The following is a 24068-nucleotide window of genomic DNA, read 5'->3' on the forward strand; positions in this document are numbered from 1 at the left end:
TATATTTTCCTCTATATGGAAAAAGTATTTTCAATTATAGTTATGTGATAACAGTAGTAATCATTATTTTATTGATTCATTTTTCAGTTTTAAAATAAGCAAGAGTATATTTTAATTTTAAACACATAAAATTTAGAACAGTATTTCATGGATTTCTAAAATTAGAACTTAGAAACAAAAATACCATACATTCATATTATTTCATTAGTTCATTGTAATAGAATATTTCATTGTTTCATTATATTATTCCTTAAGTTAAACATAAAAAACTCTCAAGTACTGGGGCACCTGGGCTCAGTCAGTTGGGCGTCCAACTATTGATTTCAGCAGGGGTCATAATCTCATGGTTCGTGAGATCGAGCTCTGTGGCAGGCTTTGCACTGGGGCATGGAGCCTGCTTGGGATTCTCTCACCCCCTCTCTCTGCCCCTTCCCCTCTTGCTTGCATGTGCATTCTCTCTCTCTCTCTCTCTCTCTCTCTCTCTCTCTTTCAAATAAATACACTGAAAAAAAACAAGTAGTCACACAGATTGGCAGATATTGAAATCACCCAAGTTCTATTTTTTCATCTTTACAATTACAATCCTACTATGGGTTTTTTCCCTCTCAAATCTGTTTAAATGTAGCAGCATTGCGGTTGGAGATATTCTGTGGCCAAAGCATGCTTAAGTGGCTCCTAACCTTTACAGATGTACTCTGTAGACAAATATGAGTAGCTGAGTCCACATGCCAGAAGTCAGATGTATAGTTTGGAGTTCTTCAAATTAACTTCCATGTACAATAAAATAATATTTATTAGAGATTATGCAATAAAATGTGCTCATCTGAAGCTTACATATATGTTCTTAACATTCAGTGGTAATTGCGGCAATTAGCTCAACTTAGACCAATGTCCCACTTACCATTGTTCCATAACAAATCACCCTAAACTTGGTGGCATAAAACGATTTACTATGTTCACAGATTTGCAGGTCAGATGCATGAAAAAGACACAGCATGGCTATCTTGTCTCTGCTCCACGATGTTCTGGCCTCAATTGGGAAGACTCAAAGTCTGACAGACTGTGTCTTGATATCTGGGGCATGGAAGATTGCTCATTCAGGTGTCTGCATCTGGGCTGGGACTTGAAGACTAGGGCTGCCCTCACATGGCCTTTCCATGAGCCTTGGCTTCCTTCCAGCATGGCAGCCTCAGTGGTCTGATTTTTCACAAAACACCAAGGACAGGTGTTTCAGAGAACTAGGCAGAAGTTCATAGGCTTTTATGAGTTCATAGTGTCACATCTGCTGCCTTTTGCAGGTGACCAGCAAGTCAAAAGTCTGCTCAGATGCAAAGGGAGGAGAATTTGACTTTACCTTAGTGGGGGAAAAGCAAGGGAGCAAGGGGTTGGGAGACTGTTGCAGCCATCTTTGAAGGATACAATCAGCCACCCCAACAAAAGATTCTGGGGGGCAGGAGTGTATTATTACTACTATTGTTTACAATTGCCTGGCAATCATAAGGAGCAGATAGAGATTTAGTAGGCTTTCTTATTGCGTCCCTTTATTGCCTGCATCTGGGGCCGAATGTTGCCACTGCCCCACCCATTGTGTGCCACTGCTGGTGGTCTAATCTGGGAAGGCCTTAGTAATGTTGCATTTAAAAAGGGTCAAGATTACCATTGTTTTATTATTTATGTATTTCTGCCTCCAGTAGAGTACAGGTTCGCTGAGGTTAGAGACCATTTCTTTATAGTACCACAATGCCAGCAGTAGCATGAATATAATACAAACTTACAAAAGTATGTTGATTGGTTCAAACGATGACAACTGTATCTTAAATGCCCACTATTTGTAACTAGGAAATTTAAGTAGATGACTTGTCCTTGTCCCCTAATAAATCTATAATCTCAAAGTATAGTGATGCAGAAAATGGTACTCAGATTGAGAGGGTGTGCTTACTCAAAGCACTGGATCAATTCCTCTGATAAATGGGTCTAATTCCTTAAATAAATTAAGCTTTTGCATTATTTTATGGAAATTTTTTTAGAGCCAAGAGAGAAGTGAGGTCTTTTCACTTGGCACTTATATAAGGCCCACAGGTCCTCCCACTGAGGCTTTTTGCCACTCTAACCTCAACTGGGAAAATCTTTAATCAGCCTCATAATTGGAGATGATGCCTGAATGGGATCTATGCACATCCTGTGGGCGGACAGGTCCTGGTGCACAGCTATAAATGATCCTAGTTACCCTAGTTCTCCATGCCTGTGGACATGGAGGCAGCTGTATTAGATTCACAGATATGGTGGCAGGTAAGGTCCCTGTCCCTAGCTGAGCCTATGACTGTTCACCGCTGTGTTCCCACCATCCTGCACAGCTCCGCTTTGGACCCTCTTAGTGTATAAGGAACCCTAAAAAGCCCTAAAACTTAAGACCCTTGGCTCTTGTTTTCCCTAAAAAAGGGAATACTGTATTTGTGTGAACAGCTGAATAATAAGTAACATCCTTTCACTGTGTGTGTTGGTTCTGTGCTAAATATTTTTCATAGATTATCTTGTTCAGTCCTCAATTTGTATGCCATAGGTACTATTACAATTCCCAAATTAAAGATGAGAAAATTGAGGGTCAGAGAAATTTAATAATTTGCCCAGAGTACACAGCTGGTATATGCTGGAGCCAGGATCTGAATCCAGAATGTTCCTTCAGTGTGCTCTAAACCACTGTCTTCCACTGCCTCCCCAGTAACTCAAGTACACATCCTGGAGTGCTGACCATGCAGAATTTCAGGTCTCTTAACCTTGGTTCTGTGTGGCTAACGTCTCTGTAGTTTCCCAGGAGTGGAGTTTTGACTCACGTCATGGTCCCTTGCTGCTCACATGGCAATGGCATAATGCCATGTTCTAGCGCTGTTGGCTTCTTAGAGTGAGCCAGAAATCACAGTGCATTCATCAGATAAGAACACTAAAGGGAGCCACCACACATAAATCAGGCATATTTCTTATATTTAAGTGCTCTTATATATTAATTGCTATTATGTTTAACTTACGATGCCACCCACTAATTCATCTGGACCGTTTTTTAACATGGAATCACTTTTTTTTTAAAGTCACAGGTTTAACTCATTCTGTAATTGATTTTTTCTTATTCCATAAAGTTTTCTTGTTGGGTACTTTAATTTCTTGGAGTTAATGTAGTGTTAAGATTATAGCTTTGGAGTCATTTACAAATATGAATAAGATAGGGGAAATTATTATTATTATTTTTTTTAATGTTTTTATTTATTTTTGAAAGAGAGCGAGACAGAGCATGAGCCAGGGAGGAGCAGAGAGAGAGGGAGACACAGAATTTGAAGCAGGCTCCAGGCTCTGAGCTGCCAGCACAGAGCCCGACGCGGGGCTCGAACTCACAAGCCGTGAGATCATGACCTGAGCTGAAGTCGGATGCTCAACCGACTGAGCCACCCAGGCACCCCAAGATAGGGGAAATTAAATAGCAAAATTGGACAGTCATAGGAGGTATTAATGTTAGCATGATAACCCTTCACTCCCACTCTACAAACTTGGTTCAGCCCCTCATCCTCACTTGCTGGGATAATCAATAAAATTTCCCTAGTATCCTCTCTTCTTACCTTTTGTGATCCACACATTCTTCAAGTAATTTTCCAAGTACCTGTCTAAACTGGGAATGATAACATGCAGAGCCAGTCTCATGGGTATATGAGTTTTGTTGTCATGTAGGCTCCAAGCTCAGGAGGGCCCCACACTTGGTCTAATACCCTACTGTCACCCTCTTGACATTCTTAATGATTTCTCAACAAGGGGCTTCTCATTTTCATTTTGCCTTGGACCCTGCAAATTAGATAAGCAGTCCTGGTACCATATAATCATGCAATCCACCCTCCTTCCCCACTTCCCTCCTCATAAAAGCTCTAGAAGCTCCTCTGTGAATTTCCTAAGAATTCATGAAATACCATTTAGAAGCATCTGGACTTTCTGTAAACTTCCTTCTTTTACAGTTCTATGATTCTGTGACCATAAAGCACTTTACAAATGTAATTATTAAGGGATGTCAGAGATCTAATATTTACCCAAACACCCCAGAAATTGATCTAGTACTGTTTAACCTAAGATGGCATTAAATTTTCTTTATTTGGTTTGGTTTGTCTACTTGTTGTTTTATCAGACACATCACAATATTGACTTGTATTGACCCAGTGGTCACACAGTTCTTAGGATTTTTTTTTTTAAGCAGTGACCTTTATCTTTTCCTTTAAATTCACACACCTATATTGAGTTTTCCAGTAATTATCAGTGTCATCAATTATCTTAGTGTCTGATGAGAAATGTCTGAAAGGGCCCAAAAAAAAAAAAAAAAAAACCTTGATTCACTCCATTTTTGTCTTAATTCATGGTGCATGTATCACATTTTAAAGAAGAAACTTAGATTAAAAAAATCAAACAATTATAAGTTGGTTTAATTCCAAAACACTGAAAATAACAACTGGTTCAATTATGTATTAATCCATTTAACAGAAAATTATTGGGCACCTATGATGTGCCCAATTCATCTCATTCAAAGACAATGACACTCAGCCCCTGGTCTCAGGGTGCATGCTTAACACTTAGATGTGGCTGGGAGGTGGAGGGTTATATTAATCTGCTAGAGCTGCCATAACAAAATACCCCCAGAAACTTATTGTCTTAAACAGCAGAAACTTATTTTCTCACAATTCTGGACACCAAAGTGCAAGATCAAAGTGCTACCAGCCTTGCCTCTAGTGAGACCTCTTTTTGGGATGCAGATAACCACCTTCTTACTGTGTCCTCACATGGTCTTTTCTCTGTGCTAGTGTGGAGAAAGCTCTGTAATATCTCTTCCTTTTCATATAAGGACACCAAGCATATCAGTTAGGGCCCCACCTTTATGACCTCATTTAATCTTAGTTATCTTCCTAAACATCTTATTTCTAAACATTGGGGGCTAGGGTTCAACATATAAATTTTGAGGGGACACAATTCAGTCCATAACCAGTGAAGTACCCCACAGTAGCAATAAAATGTGTACTGAGTGCTTTCATAGATAGAAATGGACATAAGGTGGTGGGGTGGCCAGAAGGTTTCCAGGAAACAGAAGTGATTTCTCAGGGGAAGAGAAGCGGGGAAGGATGGTAGGTGTTTGAGGAGTGTGTTAGTTTCTTACAACTGCCATAATAAATTGCCATAAACTTGGGGGTTTAAACCAGAATTACATTCTCTCACAGTTCTGGAGGCCAGAAATCTGAAATTAAGGGCCATGCTCCCTTTGAAGTCTCTAGGGGAGAATCCTTCTGTGCATCTTTTAGCTTCTGATGGCTCCAGACATTCCTTGGCTTGTGGCAGCATACCTTTAATCTCGACCTCTGCCTTCACATGTCCTTTTCCTGAGTGTATCCCTTTCTTATCTGTCTGTATCTCCTCCTCTTATGAAGACATTTGTCGTATCTTAAGATTCCTGACTTAATAACATCTGCAGACACCCTGTTTTGCAAATAAGGTAACATTCACAGGTTCCAGGGATTTGGACTTGGACATATCTTTTTAGGGGTCACTATTCAACCTACTACAAGGACTCAGAGAGATGGGATGACAGAGAATGTGGTGCTCTGCGGGGGGATTTTAAGCAGTTTAGCATGGCTAAAGCATAGACTCTGGGAAGAGAATGAGAAGACAAGGCTGGAGAAACAAGAAAAGGTCAGTAAAAATCGGAGCTTTATTCCTAATGCGGTAGAGAGCTGTTTGATTACTTGCCCCCACTGTGAGCTTTCTGCCATTCTTGCTTGCCCATTTAGAGATGTATACTGGTGGTGCACACCTTATCCAGCTAGCAGATGCATCTGTCTTTGTCCAGTATGTTTTTTAAAATTTTTGTTTTCAACGTTTATTTATTTTTGGGACAGAGAGAGACAGAGCATGAACGGGGGAGGGGCAGAGAGAGAGGGAGACACAGAATCGGAAACAGGCTCCAGGCTCTGAGCCATCAGCCCAGAGCCTGACGCGGGGCTTGAACTCACGGACCGCGAGATCGTGACCTGGCTGAAGTCGGACGCTTAACCGACTGCGCCACCCAGGCGCCCCAGTCCAGTATGTTTTTTAAAAATGCAGTTACTTCCCCAAGAGTTTTACTTGGAGAATTTCATATCAGAACAATATAGCTACTTATTTTTTAAACACTAGTGGTATGATAGCCCTGGACCATATTCACCAATAACAATGGTTGGCTCTCAGCACAGCTCCCCACTCTAGAAGGCACATGTTCTCTTCTGTTGGCCTCAGTTCCTCTCCTTCATTGTCTTCTCTGCATAAGACTGAGCCCATTTACCTCAAACACTGTTGCTGTTGGCTTTTTCTCTACTTGGGCATTGTGACTCATTTACATTACCAAACTTGCTCTTCAGGTTGATGCATAAGTAACCTCTTTGCACAAGGTTTCCTCCCTTTTTTTCTGCCTTAAATTCTCTTCCCCTCCTTTTCCTTTTCCTGTCTCCTATCTTTAAGTCTTATAAAAAAGCCTTCACAGGAAACTGCCTGGCTCTCCCTCCATGTCTGCCTGGGTTGTTGCTTCAATTTTACTGGAGGCAAGCAAAAGGTTTTGCATGCCATTTTATAGTCAGGATCTGGAAAAAAAACTATTGATCAATTCGACTTCTATTTTCTGTTCATTCTTTCTGTGTATCCATACCTCAATTATTCTTACTATTGACTTGTATTATAATGATCTTTTTACATGTTTCTCTTTTTTCTTAGACTAAGAACTCCTTGATGTCAGCAATTAAAGACTTCCCTGTCTCTATATCCCTACCCCAAGCACATTGTCCAGAATGCAGTAAAGGCATGGTAAATGTTAATTAAAAATGAATAAGGGGGGGCTCCTGGGTGGCTCAATCAGTTAAGCGTCCAACTCTTGATTTCGGCTCAGGTCATGATCTCACGGTTCATGAGATTGACCCTGCATTGGGCTCCATGCTGTCAGCAAGGAGCCTGCTTGGGATTCTCTCTCCTTCTCTCCCGCTTGTGCTCTTTCTGTCTCTCTCTCAATAAACAGACAAACAAATAAACAAACAAACATTGAAAAAAATGAACACGGGAATAAATGAATGAATTCCATCCACATCTCTTTCCTTGTCTTGAGGCTTCACCTCCTTTTTAAACTTTTATTTACAACTTTTTCTGGCAGATAATGTGTTTTTAATAGAATTCTAGGAAATCTTTTCTTGCCTACCCAGAAACATAGCCTGATTTCCCTTCTTTGCCACATTTGCCCTGGGGACAGCATACTTGCTGGACACCAGCTTCTATCCACCTAGGAGCACACTCCTGCCTACCTGTCCACTCCTTCTTCTGTCCTCTTCACTATGTCCTGTTGCCACAGAAGTTCCACGCCCAGAAAAGTGAAAGAGTTTCAGAAACATGCCTGTGAAATAATCTCCTGTCTCTCATGTTCCCATTGAAGTTTATCCCCTGAGTGTGGTCAGATTGCCACGGCTCCTGATTCCAACTTGCGTGCCCCTGATTCTGCCGAGAGTCCATCATATCTGCCTTCTATCTTCCAACCCCTGTGGAGCCTCTGTTGTACCACCTGCCAGGCACATCTTCCTCTAGTGCCATAGGCACCTATGATACCTGTCTTCTCTCCTCAGGTTGAGTAACCTATTCCTTCACATAGTTTTCAAGGCCAGGTTGGTTTTCTCAACCTAATTCTCAAATTTTATCCGGATATATCTGCTCACTCTTCTGAGACCATGCCTTACTCTGTAGCCCTGGGTGCCTTTGCTCACTTCCCTGCATGCATCAAAATGCACTCCCAACTCTGGCTGTTTCTTTACAATGAAAAACCTTCCTAAACCATCCAATATATTTCCACTATTTGAAAGGTCAAATGTGTTTTTAGTACTTTTTCATTTTTCAAAGCTGGATGGGAACTATCCCATATTTAGTCACAGCCTGTCAGTTGCTATAGCTGGAATTACCAAGAAGTTGGAGCACCAGCTTTGGCTATGTGAAGCTCATTTCCTCATCTCTGCACTTGGCCATTAGTAATATCATTATTGCATCTGATTCTGGTCTTCAGAACAGCTCACAGTTTCATAATCCCTTATTATTGGTTCTAAATTCTCAAAAACAAAACCAAAAAACTATAAAAGCGATGTTTTTTTTATTTTGTTTGTTTTTTGGGTGGTTGTGATTTTGTGATTTTTAGTACATATATATTTGGTCTCTATCCATAGTTCCTGGCCCACAGCTCTGAAAACTCTTGGAATTTCTTGTGACAAGACCGATAAATGTTTCTTTGTTACATTAGTAAGGTGACTTTTGGAAAACCCTAGGTAACCATAAGACCTAGCTTAGTTGCCTGGGGAACCATCCCTGTGACCAAAAGGTTGAAACTTTCAGTCCAACCCCCTGACCTCTGGGTGGAAAGAGGGACTAGAAGTCCAGTCATTGCCATGGCCAATGATTTAATAAGTCATACCTATGTAATGAAGCCTACATTAAAAACCCAAAAGGATATGGTTCAGAGAGCTTCTGGGTTGATGAACATGTGGAGGTTTGGGGAAAGAGGCCCCCTGGAAAGGCCATGGAAGCTCTGTGTTCCTTCCCATGCCTTGCGCTATGCAACTCTTCCATCTGGCTGTTACATCCTTTTATAATAAATCCGTGAACTAGCAAGTGAAATGTTTCTGTGAATTCTGTGATCCATTCTAGCAAATTAATCGAACCCAAGGAGGGGGTCGCTGGAACTTCCAATCTGCAGCTGGTAGGTCAGAAGCACAGGCTATAACCTGGGCTTGCAATTTGTATCCTGAAGTGGCAAAGAGTGTCAGTCTTGAAATACTGAGCCCTTAACCTGTGGAATCTGGTGCTGTCTCTGGGTAGATAGTGTCAGAATTGAGTTGAATTCTAGGACGCTTGCTGTCTGGAGAATTCTTGTTTTTGGTGTGGGGAAATCTCCCTGCCAGCCCTTCCTCAGCCACTCACCAATGGAATTGGTGCTCATACCCGAACCTTTTCTAATGGCAAACCTGATCTGCCCTGAATTAATTTGGTGAACGAATGTGAAGCTACTTAGAGTCTTATGTATTCTCCTTAACTGTGAATGTCCATATATTTAAATGTAGAAGTGTGAATATATTTCATTGTGGGTGTGGCATTTGACCCCATTGTGGGTATTGTGTAATGAACAGTACATGCCTCACTTTACCTTTCTAAAATCTGAAAATATTCTGAATTCTGGAATACTTCATGACTCAGTGGTTCATATGAAGGATTACACTGCTGCTTTTCACATTTGACCAATGATTAAACTAGGCTCAGAGAGAGTAAGTCACTCAGTAATGTCATATCCCCAATCTACTGGAGTATTAAGACTGGAACTCAGATGCTCTGAGTCCACTGGGAACATGACCCTCTCACTATGGCCACCAAATGCAGATGCTTCCTGCAACGTGAAGATAGGAGAGAAAATAGATTCTTTTACCATAGCCATTAATTTTTCAGAAAGCCAATAGAATTGTGGAAAACATACAGCTTCTTGGAGATCATTTCTGACATATAAAAACTACTATGCACATAGGAAAATAGCTAAAGTAACACATAAGGTAAAAAAGTCAGAGTTAGATTATTTATTGTGGAATTTGCTGTAAGTTTTATATATATTTTTGTTCCAGTTAGATGTTACCAGTGTAATATAGACACAAGTCTAGTTTCCAAAGTATTATGTTGATTCATTCATTCATTCATTCATTCATTCATTTATTCAGTGCTTCCTAAACTCTCAACTCTTCTTATGTTCCCAGCCCCTGTAGTGATGTGTGTGTTGGCTGCCATGTCCTGCATGGAGTTTTGGTGCCTAGATCAGCCTTCAAAAACCTGTATAGCTCATTAATTAATATACTTAACATGTAATTACTAATAGTGCCGTAGGACTCCCATGGAGTACAGTGTTTCCATGAGAAAACAAGTAAAACATTTTGATTATTGGTGTATAAGTGCACATAATTATCCTTCCAGGTGGGTATATAGATTTTCTCACTAGAAACTTTTGTTGGCTCTTGAAGCTGGGGACTAGTTGTACTTTACTCCTCCTTCACCTTACTTTCTACCCCCACTGATCTCCATTCAGTTCAAATTCATCCACTTGAATGCATACACAACCACCACCACCCTCCTTCCACACACACACACCTAATTAGCCAATGAGTCTTACCAATTCAGCATACTAAATATTTACCCAATCTGTTCATAACTCCAGTTCAGGACATGAGGCTCCAACACCCAGAACCACTTGAGCCAAAGTGACACTTTAAAACTCAGATCTTCTCCTTGTGTCGCCTTTAATGGTCCTCCATTTCCTTTTCCTAAAAATCTAAACTCCCTCACTTGCCCCACAAATCCTTTGGTAACCTGGCCCCTGTTAACCTCTTTATCTAAATTTTCTGCCACTCCCCTCTCTGCAGGTACTTCCCAGGGCTCACCCCCAGCCCCACCCACAGAGCCTTCTGTCTGACACAGGGAGTTATTTTCAGTTCCTCCAGTGTCTCCTTTGTGTGTGCTCTCACTCCTGTTCAAAGAACTCCTTGAGCCCCATCCATCCCCCACAGACTGAGGCAGAGACCTCTCTATTCATACAACCTCAGGGCAGTCAGAGCATGGACTGCTAGTTAAACTGCTTGAGTTTGGATCCCTGCTTCATCACTATTAGCCCTAAGTCCATGGGCAAGTTACTTAACCTTTCTGTGTCTTACTTACCTCTCCTGTTAAGTACCAATCCCACGGGCTTATTTGGATTACATAATTGGTACATGTGCAGCTCTTGGTACAGTCTGATGCCAAGTTTTAACTTTCATTATGATTAGTTATTGAGAGTGAGTCATGCTGGCTGCTGAGATGACAAAGAAGAAAGGGTGTTTCTATCCCTCATAAGCTAGCAAAGGAGAGGAAAAATATATCGTTTCAATACAAAAATGATGTCTTTTCACAGTAGTTATTATGAAACCTAAAGCTGGATAGCAAGATGAGAAGGAGATCACTCTCCCCCAACACCTGGGACCCAGGCTGAGAACGTGATTTGAGATGAAGAGCAGGCACCTGGGAGAGAGGGATGTTTTGACATGTGACAACTTGGTTGCCCCAAACCTAGACCCTTGGGGTGAGGAGTAGAGGCTGGAGGGTGTGGGAGAAGAGTAGCCAGACACAGGAGCTCATGCTTTCTACTTCCTATCTTCTTCTTGAGGGAGACTGAGGTGAAAGCTGGAAATGGGATTAGAGTACGATAGGATGGATCTAGGCAGCTTTTAGTTAAATGAAAACTGAGGGAATGAGGGAGGGAAACCTCCAACACTGAGAGCGGGGTAAAGATGGTGCCTCCCAAGATCCCTGGGTGACCAACTAGGAAATCTGACTCCTGTGATTTAGCCACAGATGAGTGTTAGGAACTAGGTCAGTGATATCCTACAAGTACACTGTTCAATTACCTCGAAATATCAAGCTGTGGTTAATATTTATGATGTTTATTGAAATTAGTGTAAAATTGATAAAGTACTTTGTTGCTGGTTGCGTATATATATATATATATATATATATGCAATGTAATATATATATACAATATATATAATATATGATATATATATATGCTGGTTGCATATATATATATATTTTTTTTTTTTTCAATTCACATAAACACAGTGACTATGAGACTGTGTGTGTGTGCCTGTCTTGTGGCACACATTTCTTGTCCTCATTGTGATAGGACATTTATCTGTTTAAGTTATGATATGAATCTTTTCCTGTTATTGTATAATTTAAGATGATATCTCAAGATGTGAATCCAGTTCTTAACATTTAAAATTTGTCTGATTCTTTATGTTATATAGACATACATAGTGCACATCATACAGAGATCATATATATGAATAACCAATCACACATTCGTAATTATAGTTTCTTTCCTTAACCGAAGAAAGTCTGAAAGACCATGTGAATCCTAAGATCTACAAATTCGAACACTTTTGAGGATTAGGCAGAGATATTTGATATGTGCTTTCACTGTTTTACCACTGATTTCTTGTCCCTGACATTAAACTGAAGTTTATTTGTGTATTTTAAGACTCTTGCAGGTTCTGTTTTCTTCATTTGCCTTTAAGTTAACTAAAACTGATTCTTAAATTCATCTAGCAGTCAAATGCACACTTTTGTAGTATTTACAGATCTCCAGATCAGTCTTTTACGTATTAATTTTAGTTCCTTATTAGCCAGCAAACTTTAAATCTTACAAATGCCAGAGTTCTTCAAATCATAGGAATCAAATATCTTTTTCTTGCATGTAACTCCTCACACATGGCATAGCTTTCTTTTCCTTATTTCCTCAGAAATAAGATGGCAGCCTATCTTTATTTAATTTTTTTTTAACGTTTATTTACTTTTGAGAGAGACAGAGAGTAAGTGGGGGAGTGGAGGAGAGAGATGCACAAACTCCAAAGCAGGCTCCAGGCTCTGAGCTCTATGCACAGAGCCCAACGCGGGGCTTGAACCCATGAACCGTGAGATCATAACCTGAGCTGAAGTCAGATGCTTAACCGATTGAGGCCCCCAGGCCCCCCCCCCATCTTTATTTAAATATCATCTTACTTTTAATCTGGTCTATGGAAAACAAATGTTAAATGGTGAATATGTACAGTTCTTAATTTTATAGATGACACAGAAAATGTCAAGTAAAAGTGTTTTTTGTTTTTCTAGCTGATAGATGAAGTGCCACACATACAATATATTTATCAGGGGATCACAGAAATGGTCTCCATGTAAAATCAGCCACGGCTGCACTTCAGGGATAAGGTAAATGTGTCAGTGATGAAGGGGCTGCTATTTACAACCAAACCATCAATTGGCCATTGTGCTGGGGGCAGCTGAGTCACTGAGCATATTCTGATCTTAACTGCACGTACCAGCTGGTCCTGAACACTGAGGGTGTTGTTACTTACACCACATTTGTAACTCCCTACTGTTGCCCATTCAAGGGCATCAACTACATGATCAATTCTGTGTTCGTGATTATGTAATCTTTTGTTAGGTACCCACTAAGTATATTGTAAGGAAGTGGGTGACTGCCCTTCATTTTTCAATGACAATATGTTTGAGGACCTTTACCCCCATGCCCATATGGGAGGTAATTGAATTTGTTAGTTCTCCCAGCAAATATATAGTTTTAATCTAAATAATATCTTTTTAATCCTTTAGGTATATTCGAGCCACAAAATAAACAAAAATCTTCATGGTGCCAAAACTTATATTCTTTGTGCAGTTTCTGTGCTAAATACTACAAACTGTTATTGTCATTTTCATTTTACAAAGTTTATAAAAATAAGACTCAGGGAAGTTAAGTATCTGTCTAAAGTCACAGAAATAATCAAAGGTAGATTGACATTTTAATCTAGAATATTAAACTCATAAAGTTGAGCTTTTCCTCCTATGGAATCTTTCAAGTACCTAAAGGGTATCTGTAAAATACAAAACAAATGAATAACTTGATGAGGTCAAACGTTAAAAAGTAGCTGTTAAGATAATTAGAACCTGAAATTCTAATTCTAGACTCTGAAATTCAAAATAATTCCCAAATATCACTTTACTACAGTATGCTACTTAAGCTGTAATGTATTAATAGATATACAAGATAAATACAGGTACAAAAATATAAATAACTATTGTTTGATAAAGCACAGGTGCCCTAAAAAATGGTTTTAGGTTCAGTGCCCAAGCCCAACCAATGTAATAATAGAAATAACAAACTAGAAATAAATGCTGAAAAGCATACAATCTTTTTTTTATTTATAATTAACTGATATATTTTTCATTTCCCTTAAATCATGACACTCTTATTCAGGTCAGCATTATCCAGGATTATACAGATTATCCAGTACAAACACAAAATGAATCACATATAGGATTTTTAATGTTTTAGTAATCACATTTAAGAAGTTTTTAAAAAGATGAGATTAATTTTATAATATATTTTGTATAACTGAGTGTATCCATATTTACTACCATTTCAACATTAACATAAAAATTATTAATGAGATATTTTGCTTTCCTTTTTTGGCAAAGTTTTCGAAATCCAGTGTATACTTGACACTTGCAGTACATCTCTATTCAGACACTAAATTTTCATCTGAAATATTTTATCTGTAATTTAGATTTCATAAAATTTACAGTGTAAAAACTAGATGCTTATACCCAGCTTGCTCCAAATTTTTTAATTTGGAATTTTTCAGCGGTGTGCCTGGGTGGCTTAGTAGGTTAAGCATCCAACTTTTGATTTTGGCCTAGGTCATGATCCCAAAGTCATGGGATTGAGCCCTGAGTTGGATTGGAGCCCTGTTTAAGATTCTCTATCTCTCTTCCTCAGCCCTGTCACCCACTTGCACTCTTTTTCTCTAAAAATAAAAAAAAAATGTAATTTTTCTAATTTAAAATTAGAAATTTATAATTTTTTTAAATTAAAAATTTTTTTCTAATCAAATAAAGTGCCAGTTTTGAAATTTAAATTAGCTAAAGTTAATTAAAAATAAAAATTCAATCCCTTGGTTCCACTAGCCACATTTCAAGTGCTCAATTGCTATAGTAGCTAGTGGCTACCATATTGAACAATATGGCTCTAGGATTTCTCATCTATTCTTCAAGTGTCTTTGAGAAGGATGGACCATAAGACAAGGGCCAACATCTCCCCATCTCCCATTTCCCCAGTTCCAGGATACTACCAGTCTATTCACTGCTCTGTGGGTTTGACTATTTTCGATTCCGCATAGAGAGGTCATGCAGTATTTGTCTTTCTGTGCCTGGCTTATTTCACTTAGCATCATGTCCTTCAGGTTCATCCATGTTGTCACAAATGGTAGGATGTCCTTTTCCTTTTTTTTTTCCAGGCAGAATAGTATTCCATTGTATATGTACTATATGTACCACACAGAGATTTAAGGTTCAGCAATGTGACTATAGTTCACAATACTGTATTGTATACTTAAAATTTATTAAGAGGGCAGGTAGATCTTAAATGTTCCCACTGCACACATACATACAAAATGGTAACTGTATGAGATAATGGATATATTAGTTAGCTTGATTGTGATGATTACTTAACAATGCATACATATATCAAAACATCAAGTTGTATACACTAAGTATATACATTTTTATTTACAAATTATACCTCAGTAAATCTGGGGGAAGGTGGGAAAGAGATGAGACAGTATCGATCAAAAAGGAAGACACTGTTTGGTTTTAATAATCAAATCTCTCTTTGTCAAAAGAGAAAAGGAATTTCTAAATTCCAAAGCTACCTTTACATACCAAAAGCAAAATTTGAAGATCTGAGTATTATAAGACAGTAATAGAGAGAACATAGGATATAATGTAAGAGATGTTATCGTCAACCTAGGTGAGGAGAAGGTGCATTTCTGGGCCTAGGAAGTGGGAAGACTGGAGGAGAGAAAGGACAGAATGGCAGATGTGATCATTTGGGTGAGTGCCCTTAGGTTAGAAACCCTGAGAAGGAAATTGAATAGATAATAGATAACAGATTACAGTTAATAGATAACAGATAATAGAAACTCCAGAAAAGTTGAAGAAAAAAAATAGTTGGGCTTATACCTCATTTCTGGCTTAAAACTGGAAGAATTCATTCTCAATGCATCTCTAGAGCAGGTAGTGCAGGCAGCAGAAAAGATAGGCATCATGGAAACCAGAGTACTGTGTAACATAGCTGGGGAGGACAGATAACCCACCTGGGGCTAGAAAGCAGATGTGCTGGAGATACAGAGGATTTTTATAGCATGTGAGCCTAGATGGAACAAGTCAGTATGGGCTCACAAGGACATTAGCAATAGTTGTCATTAGAGCAAACTGTGGAGACCAAGTAGGAGATGCATAGGGCAGTGGGAACCAGCAAAGATGGAAGAGGCCACTCTGTAGGACAGCCCTGTGGCTGCTCTGAGATTGCCTCCCCACTTGGGCCACACAGTCCTGCAGCTGGAGTGCCATTTTGCTGGAAAGGGAAGAGTGAGAAGCTGAGAACAACTGAGGGTTTATTAAACATTCCTCCCTCCTCTATTTCATTCCTATTCAGTCTTGGATGGATGCTCATGATGAAGTTTAGGTCAGTGATGGAAAATAAGGTAGCTGTATGCTTTATACAATCTAGATTGTTGTATATAAAATTTATGGCTTCAATATACTACTGTTCATTGCAGTCCCCTATCACAGCCCTGAAAGGTCTGAATTATGTGAACACAAATCTGTCTGCTGCAAAGTCTATGGCCTTTCCATTATCACATTACCTCCCATCACCATTCTGTTATATACCCTGTCAGGCAGCTTCACATTGCTGCTTGGCAAATCTATGAATGTGGATAAGTATGGATGCAACAATAAGACTTTCAGGACATTGCACAGCTGGCTTAATAAATGAACCTAAAAGATGGTGTTCAATGTCCCTGTACACATTTGCTACTAAATCTCTGGTGGAGTGCCATGAAGTTCCACCTTTGATGCTGTCTTGTTAGCGATGATCTGTATGGAGCTAATGAGAAGCTCAGGGAAAGCACTAATATGATAGATGGCATCCTAAAAGTTCAAACTGGTCTTGACAGGGCAGAATGTAATTTTGCAAACAGTTAAGAAGTTTGATTTTTTTGAGTAATCCCAGGAGTCCAAAATGAGGGGAACTTGCTAGGGCATCAGTCCGTAAGATAGAATCACAAACAATTTAGCAAATCACAAACACTCTGACCAGTAGTGGTATATTGTTGTTAAAAAAGAAAAGCAAAAAAACCAATTCTGTGTCTCCCTCTCTCTCTGCCCCTCCCCCGTTCATGCTCTGTCTCTCTCTGCCCCAAAAAAAATAAACGTTGAAAAAAAAAATTAAAAAAAAAAAAGAATGTCATGTTGCTGAGGGGTCTGGCCACAGAGTTATTTCCATACTGATGGGTGGAATTGAGGCCATTTAGTCTATGAGAAAGAAGAGGCAAAGGATAAAGTAGGTGGCAACTACCTGCAAAGAAATAATTAGTGGCTCTCTTTAGACAGAAAACTTAGAAGAGAGGGAAAAATGGCAAAATGGCATATGGAAAAAGTGCAAGAAGCATAGAAACAAGAGAAGAAACCAAGTTCTCCACATGCTTGATCACAGTGACACCAAAAACCCAATTATGCCCATTCACCAGTCACTGCCTTCACCGTCACACAGCACGATAGGTCCTGGGCTTCCTGTGTTCTTCAGCCTCGCCCTGACTTCACCTCTACAGTTACTAGGCACTCACTGTGGGCCAAGCTCTGTGCTAAGAACTTTACCTATATGATGTCGTTTACTCCTTTCAGTACTGTGTGGTGATACTTTCACTAGCATTTACCTTTCGTACATAAGGAGACCGAGGCTTAAACAAGGCTTATCTACGTAAGTGGCAGAGATAGTAATTAAACCGCGTCCTATTGGTTGCAAAACAGATGAGCTACTCACTAGGCCACAGTTCTCTCCTCCTCAGGATCAGTTTTACAAATCCCAGTACATTTTTTGATTCACACACTGAGCAGATATTGATTGAAAGTAGTAGTTTTCTTTTGACATCATGACAGATTACCACAAACTTAGTGAATTAACCCAAATTTATCATCTTAGAGTTCTGCTGTTCTGAAATCCAACATGGGTCTCACTGGGATAAAATCAAGGGTTCAGCCCAACTGCACCCCTTCAGGAGGCTCTAGGGGGGAATTCATTCTTTGATTTTTCCAGCTTCTAGGGTTTATCGGAATTCCTTAGCTTATGGCTCCCTTCCTCTGTTTCATAGGATTAGTGTGTGGGAACCTTCAGGGAGCTATATTTCTCTTATCATAGGTGCCTCCCTGCACCAGGTATGGCTCCAGGAAGTATGAAATAGACAAGAAGGAGAAAGACAATAGCAAGTAAACAAATACATGCACCAGACAATTTCAGCTAGTGATATATACTTTCAGACTATATAAGAGTTCAGAAATTCACTTTTCCCCAAGCATGCCATTCAAGCATTCATTCATACAATAATTTTGAATACCTACTATGTAGAAGGTGATCTATACATATCAGGCAGAATGGTGAATGGATGTAGGTTCCATCCTAATGGAATATTCTAATGGAGGGAACAGATAAACATATATACATAGAAATGGATAACATGATTTCAGATAGTAAAAAATGCTATGATTGAAATACCCTATTCTCCTTCCCCTGCACATTTGCACTTTCATTTTATTCATTCTTTTATTCAGAAAGTCCAGTAAGGCTTTATTGAGTGCTCACTGTGTGTCAGGCAAAGTGCTAACTTATCACAGTGTTTATAATGCAGAACCCAGATTTCACTTCTGTATCTTCACTCTAGTGAAGGAAACAACTAAAATGAATAAATACCATGCATGGTGTTAAGTGTTCTGAGAAAGGACAGACAAGATTCTTGGAGAGCATATAGCAGGGGTATCACAGCTGTCCCCTGGGTCTAGGACACCTCCCCCCACTCCCACCCAACCCCTGCCACTTCCCCTTTACTGGGAACTCTCATACTCATCCTTCTGGATGAGTCTCCTCTTGAAGTAACAGTTTCAGGTATATAGGAAGTAGGTGCTTAACAAACACAAATGTTTGTTTTTATTTACTTATATAATAGTATCATTTTTAAAAATTTATTTATTTATTTATTTTGAGAGAGAGAGAGACGGAGAGAGAGAGAATCCCAAGCAGGCTCCATGCTGTCAGTGCACAGCCCAATGCAGGACTCAATCTTACAAACCGTGAGATCCATGAGACCTGAGCCAAAATTAAAAGTCGGACACTCAACCCACTGAGCCACCCAGGTGCCCCTATAATAGTCATTTTAATATTATATGGTACTTTCTCAACTTACCCAACAGATGGATGTTTATTATCCGAAGTGAGTCAATTCACATTACTGAATAACATGGGCATTATGATTACATTTTAGCAAAAGCAAACAAGCACAACCCCTCTATATGTGTGTGTAAGTTATTGTATCTATTTGTATAGGCAAAGAGAAAGGTGTAGAAGAATATATATCAGGCTGTTAGCAGAGAGCAAATGATCAGCTTTGGCTTCTGCATCTTTGTGCTAATAAATACTCATGGAATGGACGAACAAGGACTGCTAATAATGTTTAGATAATGGGGACACCTGTAAGCTAGTGAGCATCCACTGACCCTTAAGGACTGAGTGGATTTCATCTTGCTCAAATCATAGTCTTCTGTTTGTGTTTTATTTTAGCTACATGTTGACATCTGGTTAACCTAGATGGTTTCATAAGTGAATTAAAGACCAAGAGAGCATAAATAATCAATTTCTGTACTGTATCCAACTTGCTTAATAGATTCTTATGCCATAATTTCCTCTTCTGCAAATTAGGAATAATAGACTTTCTGTAAGAATAACACAATTAGACTGGGTAAAAGGCACTTACATTCATAAAGTACCAAAGAGTTGCTGAGTAGAAGTGAAAACTCTCTAATTTTTCTTTTGTGACATCCATGCTGATTAGGTGCCAGAAAAATCTATGTATTATAAAGCAATGCTATAATCCACCTTAAAGTTGAATGTGTTTGAACAAATGTCACCTTTTCCCATAACCTTTAAAATGCAATCTTTTTCCGTTCTGAGTCTGGACATTAAGTGGGAATCTGTGGAGGAAGAGCCAAATTCCCAGGCTATTCCTCATAAAGAAGCTTTTTCATGAGTTTGCGTAGTGGCTTGACTATATCTTTGGACTTCCTATAACCAATGCTGAGTCATTAGAGCAATTAGAGCAAACACTCAAAAGAGACTTCAGAGAGGCATCACCCAAGCTTATAGATTACTGTAAGTGTACACAACTTGGACAAGTATCTGAGATGGCCTTTGAGGATGAAGGGGAAGACAAATGCTTTCCAAAACCATATAGATTCTGTAGATTTTCCATACACACCATAGTTACGTTACCTTTTTTTTTTAACGTTTATTTATTTATTTTGAGGAAGAAAGAGAACATGAGTGGGGGAGGGGGCAGAGAGAGAGAGAGAGAGAGAGGGACAGAGAATTCCAAGCAGGTTCTGCTCTGTCACCATGGAGCCTGACGTGGGGCTCTATCCCACAAACTGTGAGATCATGACCTGAGCCCAAAAGTCAGACGCTTAACCAACTGAGCCACCCAGGCACCCCTACATTATTTCTTATTTCTCCCTAATAGCAGAGTATAGACGTAGCCTCACCTTATGATACGAAAGCAGCCTCCTTTCTCCTATCTTTGACTTCACCTCTGTTGCATTCACTCATACTCAGCTTATGTCCATTGGCCATTTCCTCCATGTAAGAAATCAGTAAAGAAAGAAGACAGAGAGACTAAGAGGTGCCTTATTTCTCATTTACATTCTCTGTTCTCAACAGTGCCACCCCAATAGTCAGATTGTGTTTTCTTCATTATAAGCTTTATCTTGATTCAATTTTTTTCGTCTATAACATGAAGGAAATGATGAGATCTGACTTATATTGCTATTTCAAGAATTTAATAAGATAATTAATGTAAAATACTTAGAACATTGCCTTGAACAGGGATCACTCATTAAATCAAAGCTACAATGATTATTAGCAATATTAGTACTGATCAATTGTCATTCCACCTTATTTTGTCTTAGTAAGGATAGGGTATGTTTAGAGTTCTGACAAATGTGAAGAAATGCAAAAGTAAGAAATAATTAATCAGCCGTATAGCTATGTTAAAGAAAATCTCACGAGCAGCCCAAATTTCACTCCCTATTTGTGTGCACTAGTCAAATAAGGAATTATTCCATTAGATGCATCACTGGAAACCTGAAGTAGTGTGATATCCCTCCCTTGTTATTTGTGTGGGCAGAACTCTTTAATACCTTCTCTCGGGATGGCAGAGTATCATTTTCTGTTTCTTGTCTCTTTTAGTTTCCGTCTCATGTATACTTATCTTTCGTAACTGAAGTTTCCGTCTCATGTATACTTATCTTTCGTAACTGAAATTATTCAGCTCTTCCAAGCACAGGCTTAGAATATACAGACCTAAGGTTGCAAGGCCAAGATGAACAATTCAGCTTCCCACCCTCCTCTGCCCACCCCCCCACCCCCACCGCCCCAGAATATTGGGACCTGAGAGCGACTGCAAAGGGCTAGAACTTGGATAGATAGAATCCTTGTATCACATGGGCTGTTTAAATATTCATGCAGCCTCTTCTGGCAGCTAACAAGGCTGCAAACTTTGCCCAGAAAAAAAAAAAAAAAAGGCGGGGTCGGGGGGGGGGGAGATAATTACTGGATTTCATAGCATTCTGAAATGGCTGCTGTGAAGTAAAAACTTAAGTGCTGATGTTTGGTTTAATCTCTTAGGCAAGTGTATTTTTTTAATTCAACACAGAACAATAGGCAAGTGATTAAATGCATCTCTAAGTATTTTTTCTGAGTATATCATCAGTGTTAGATACCCACTGACATCAACAACATAACAATGTATTGTACTGTAAAAGCTACCTCCTTTATAATTACTTTACCAATGACTTGATGTATCAACTGACACACTTCCCGTGCAGTCAACAGCTTTGCTTATGTAGTAACACAAGGTTTAAATTATCAGCAATTGAGCTATACAATAAGTAAGAATGTAAGAAAGACAAAATTATTCTTGAGTGTGGTGACTTTTGCAACTTGAGGACATTTCATTTAGTGCAGTCAATTGGCACTATACGCTCATCATTAGCATATGTGAAGACACCAAAAACACAGGTATCTATTAATTGTTTTGTTTGTTTTAAGGAGACACTTCCCCGGTTGTAATTAAGTTTCTTTCTTGTCCTAATTCTGGCTGATAAAATTTAATTAAAACAAAGTAATTCCACAATTTCTAATAACAACATAAGAGCAAACACTGGCCCTGCACTGAGCCTCAAATTCCTTCTTCAACGTACTGTCTAGACATTTAGTGAAAATCAACCTTATTTTATTTTTTATAGCTACATTCACAAGTTCTGAATTATCAATTATGTATCATCCCAATACAGCATACAAAAATTTAAGCATTAAAAACACTTGTTCATCAGTTTGCCCCTTCTAACAGTAGTGATCTAAGATGTAAATTCAGATAAAACAAGTTACATTAATCATTAAATATTAATAGTTTAATAGGTACATTGAAAATTAAAAAAAATCACTTGGAATATGAGTGTTGAGTGTTTCTAGATGATTAATATTACATAAGAATTGGCCATTAGTAAATATCAGGTAAGTAAAATGAAATAATCACCATTCCTTTTTTTAGAAATATTTTTTAACATTTATTTATTTCTTGAGAGACAGAGAAACAGAGTGTGAGTGGGGGAGGGGCAGAGAGAGAGAGGGAGACACAGAATCCGATGCAGGCTCCAGGCTCTGAACTGACAGCACAGAGTCCGACATGGGTCTTGAACTCACAGACCGTGAGATCATGACCTGAGCCGAAATCAGATACTTAACCAACTGAGCCACCCAGGCACCCCGGCCATTCCTTTTTTTTTTTTTTTTTTTAAGAGAGAAAGAGAGACAGAGTATGAGTGGGGGAGGGGCAGAGAGAGAGAGATAGGGAGAATCTGAAGCAGGCTCCAGTCTCTGAGCTGTCAGCACAGAGCCCAGCACGGGGCTTGAACTCACGAACTGCAAGGTATGACCTAAGCCGAAGTCAGATGCTTAACCAACTGAGCCACCCAAGCACCTCAAATAATCGCCATTCTTAAGTTTTACTTCTGTGAAACTTCCTTCAAAAAATTCATAAACTGTAGTTAATTATTTGGACCATGTAGGCCTAGATATGTCTGTAAATATATATATGTGTACATACACACATATATCAGATGTATATCATAAAAAGACCTTCATGAAAAGTTATGTTTTTCATTTAATGTTTCAGATGTACATCACCAACACAATCAAAGCCAAAGGAACAAGACTTGCTAAGCCCGTTTTATGTTTGGGCTTAATGTGTTTGGCCTTTCTTACTGGACTCAACAGAGTAGCAGAATATCGAAATCATTGGTCTGATGTGATAGCAGGCTTTCTGGTTGGAATATCTATAGCAGTATTTCTGGTAAGTAGAACTTTATTTGGATTTCATTGCATTTTTAATGAACCTTCTATAATCATCTATGACAATACCAGTGTGAATCACCGGGTTTGTCTAAATGTGGTAGGTCAAATTATAATATGTACATTTGAAGTCATTCATTTCTTCCTCCTCCCTCATTTGTCCTGCCTAAAATCAAATTTGGAGATGAAAAATATATAAATTCTACACCTAAAGGTGAACAAAATATTTTCATATAAAATGGAATGGGGCTAAAATGCTCAGTCCTCCTTGGGTACTTTTTAAGATTGGATTGCTTGGATATTTTAAAATTTCGTCAGGCCACTTTTCATTCCGGAGTATCTAGAGCATCCCAAAGTGCCCCCAGGGTCCCAGCACAGTCTTCTCCTTGAACTGCCATGTCACAGCACTTGGTAACAGGTAAACCTTGTTTGAGAGATGAATTGGTTCCCTTCAGTAACTAGAAGTCCATGGGTGGTTTCCAAAACAGTACCATCTCAAGCCAGATTTTGTCAAGTAGTAAAGAGACTATGTAGTGATTTCTAATGAAATGAGCATGCCATCTCTACTCCTATTATAAAATCTCCTTGGAATATGACTATAGGTTTTGGCTGTTGGAAAATACATTTTAGTCTGGCTTTAGAAATAACTAATCCATTATAAGTATGAGTGTATAACATTTAACCCAGAGGGAAAATGTGTAGACTATAAATCAAAACATATTTTGGCATTGACGCATTATAATAGAAAAAAAAACCCACTTTATTTCCATTTTGATTACATTTAAATTGCTTCTTGCGCTTAACTTCTCTTCTTCAGCTCCTTTCCCTAGTTTAGAACCAGTAAGCAAAAACTTGTATGAACCTTTCCAGCTAACAATTTTGTGTGCCAGGCATTTTAAGCAGTTCTTTTCTGTAGAACCTC

At 38.9% G+C, this 24068-nt stretch overlaps 2 protein-coding genes across 5 annotated transcripts in view; one reads left to right on the forward strand and one right to left on the reverse strand.

The window, feature by feature from the left end:
- Window positions 1-24068, forward strand: part of PLPPR5 (phospholipid phosphatase related 5) — a 220275-nt gene that overhangs the window by 156393 nt on the left and 39814 nt on the right. For all 4 annotated transcript variants that reach the window (XM_047871976.1, XM_047871977.1, XM_047871979.1 and 1 more), the window contains one exon: window positions 22971-23147. In XM_047871976.1, coding sequence (XP_047727932.1) covers window positions 22971-23147 — 177 coding nt within the window. The remainder of the gene's footprint in view (window positions 1-22970; window positions 23148-24068) is intronic.
- Window positions 1-24068, reverse strand: part of SNX7 (sorting nexin 7) — a 300077-nt gene that overhangs the window by 16514 nt on the left and 259495 nt on the right. The window lies entirely within an intron of this gene.

This window comes from Prionailurus viverrinus, chromosome C1 (assembly GCF_022837055.1).
Source record: "Prionailurus viverrinus isolate Anna chromosome C1, UM_Priviv_1.0, whole genome shotgun sequence".
Lineage (NCBI taxonomy): Eukaryota > Metazoa > Chordata > Mammalia > Carnivora > Felidae > Prionailurus > Prionailurus viverrinus.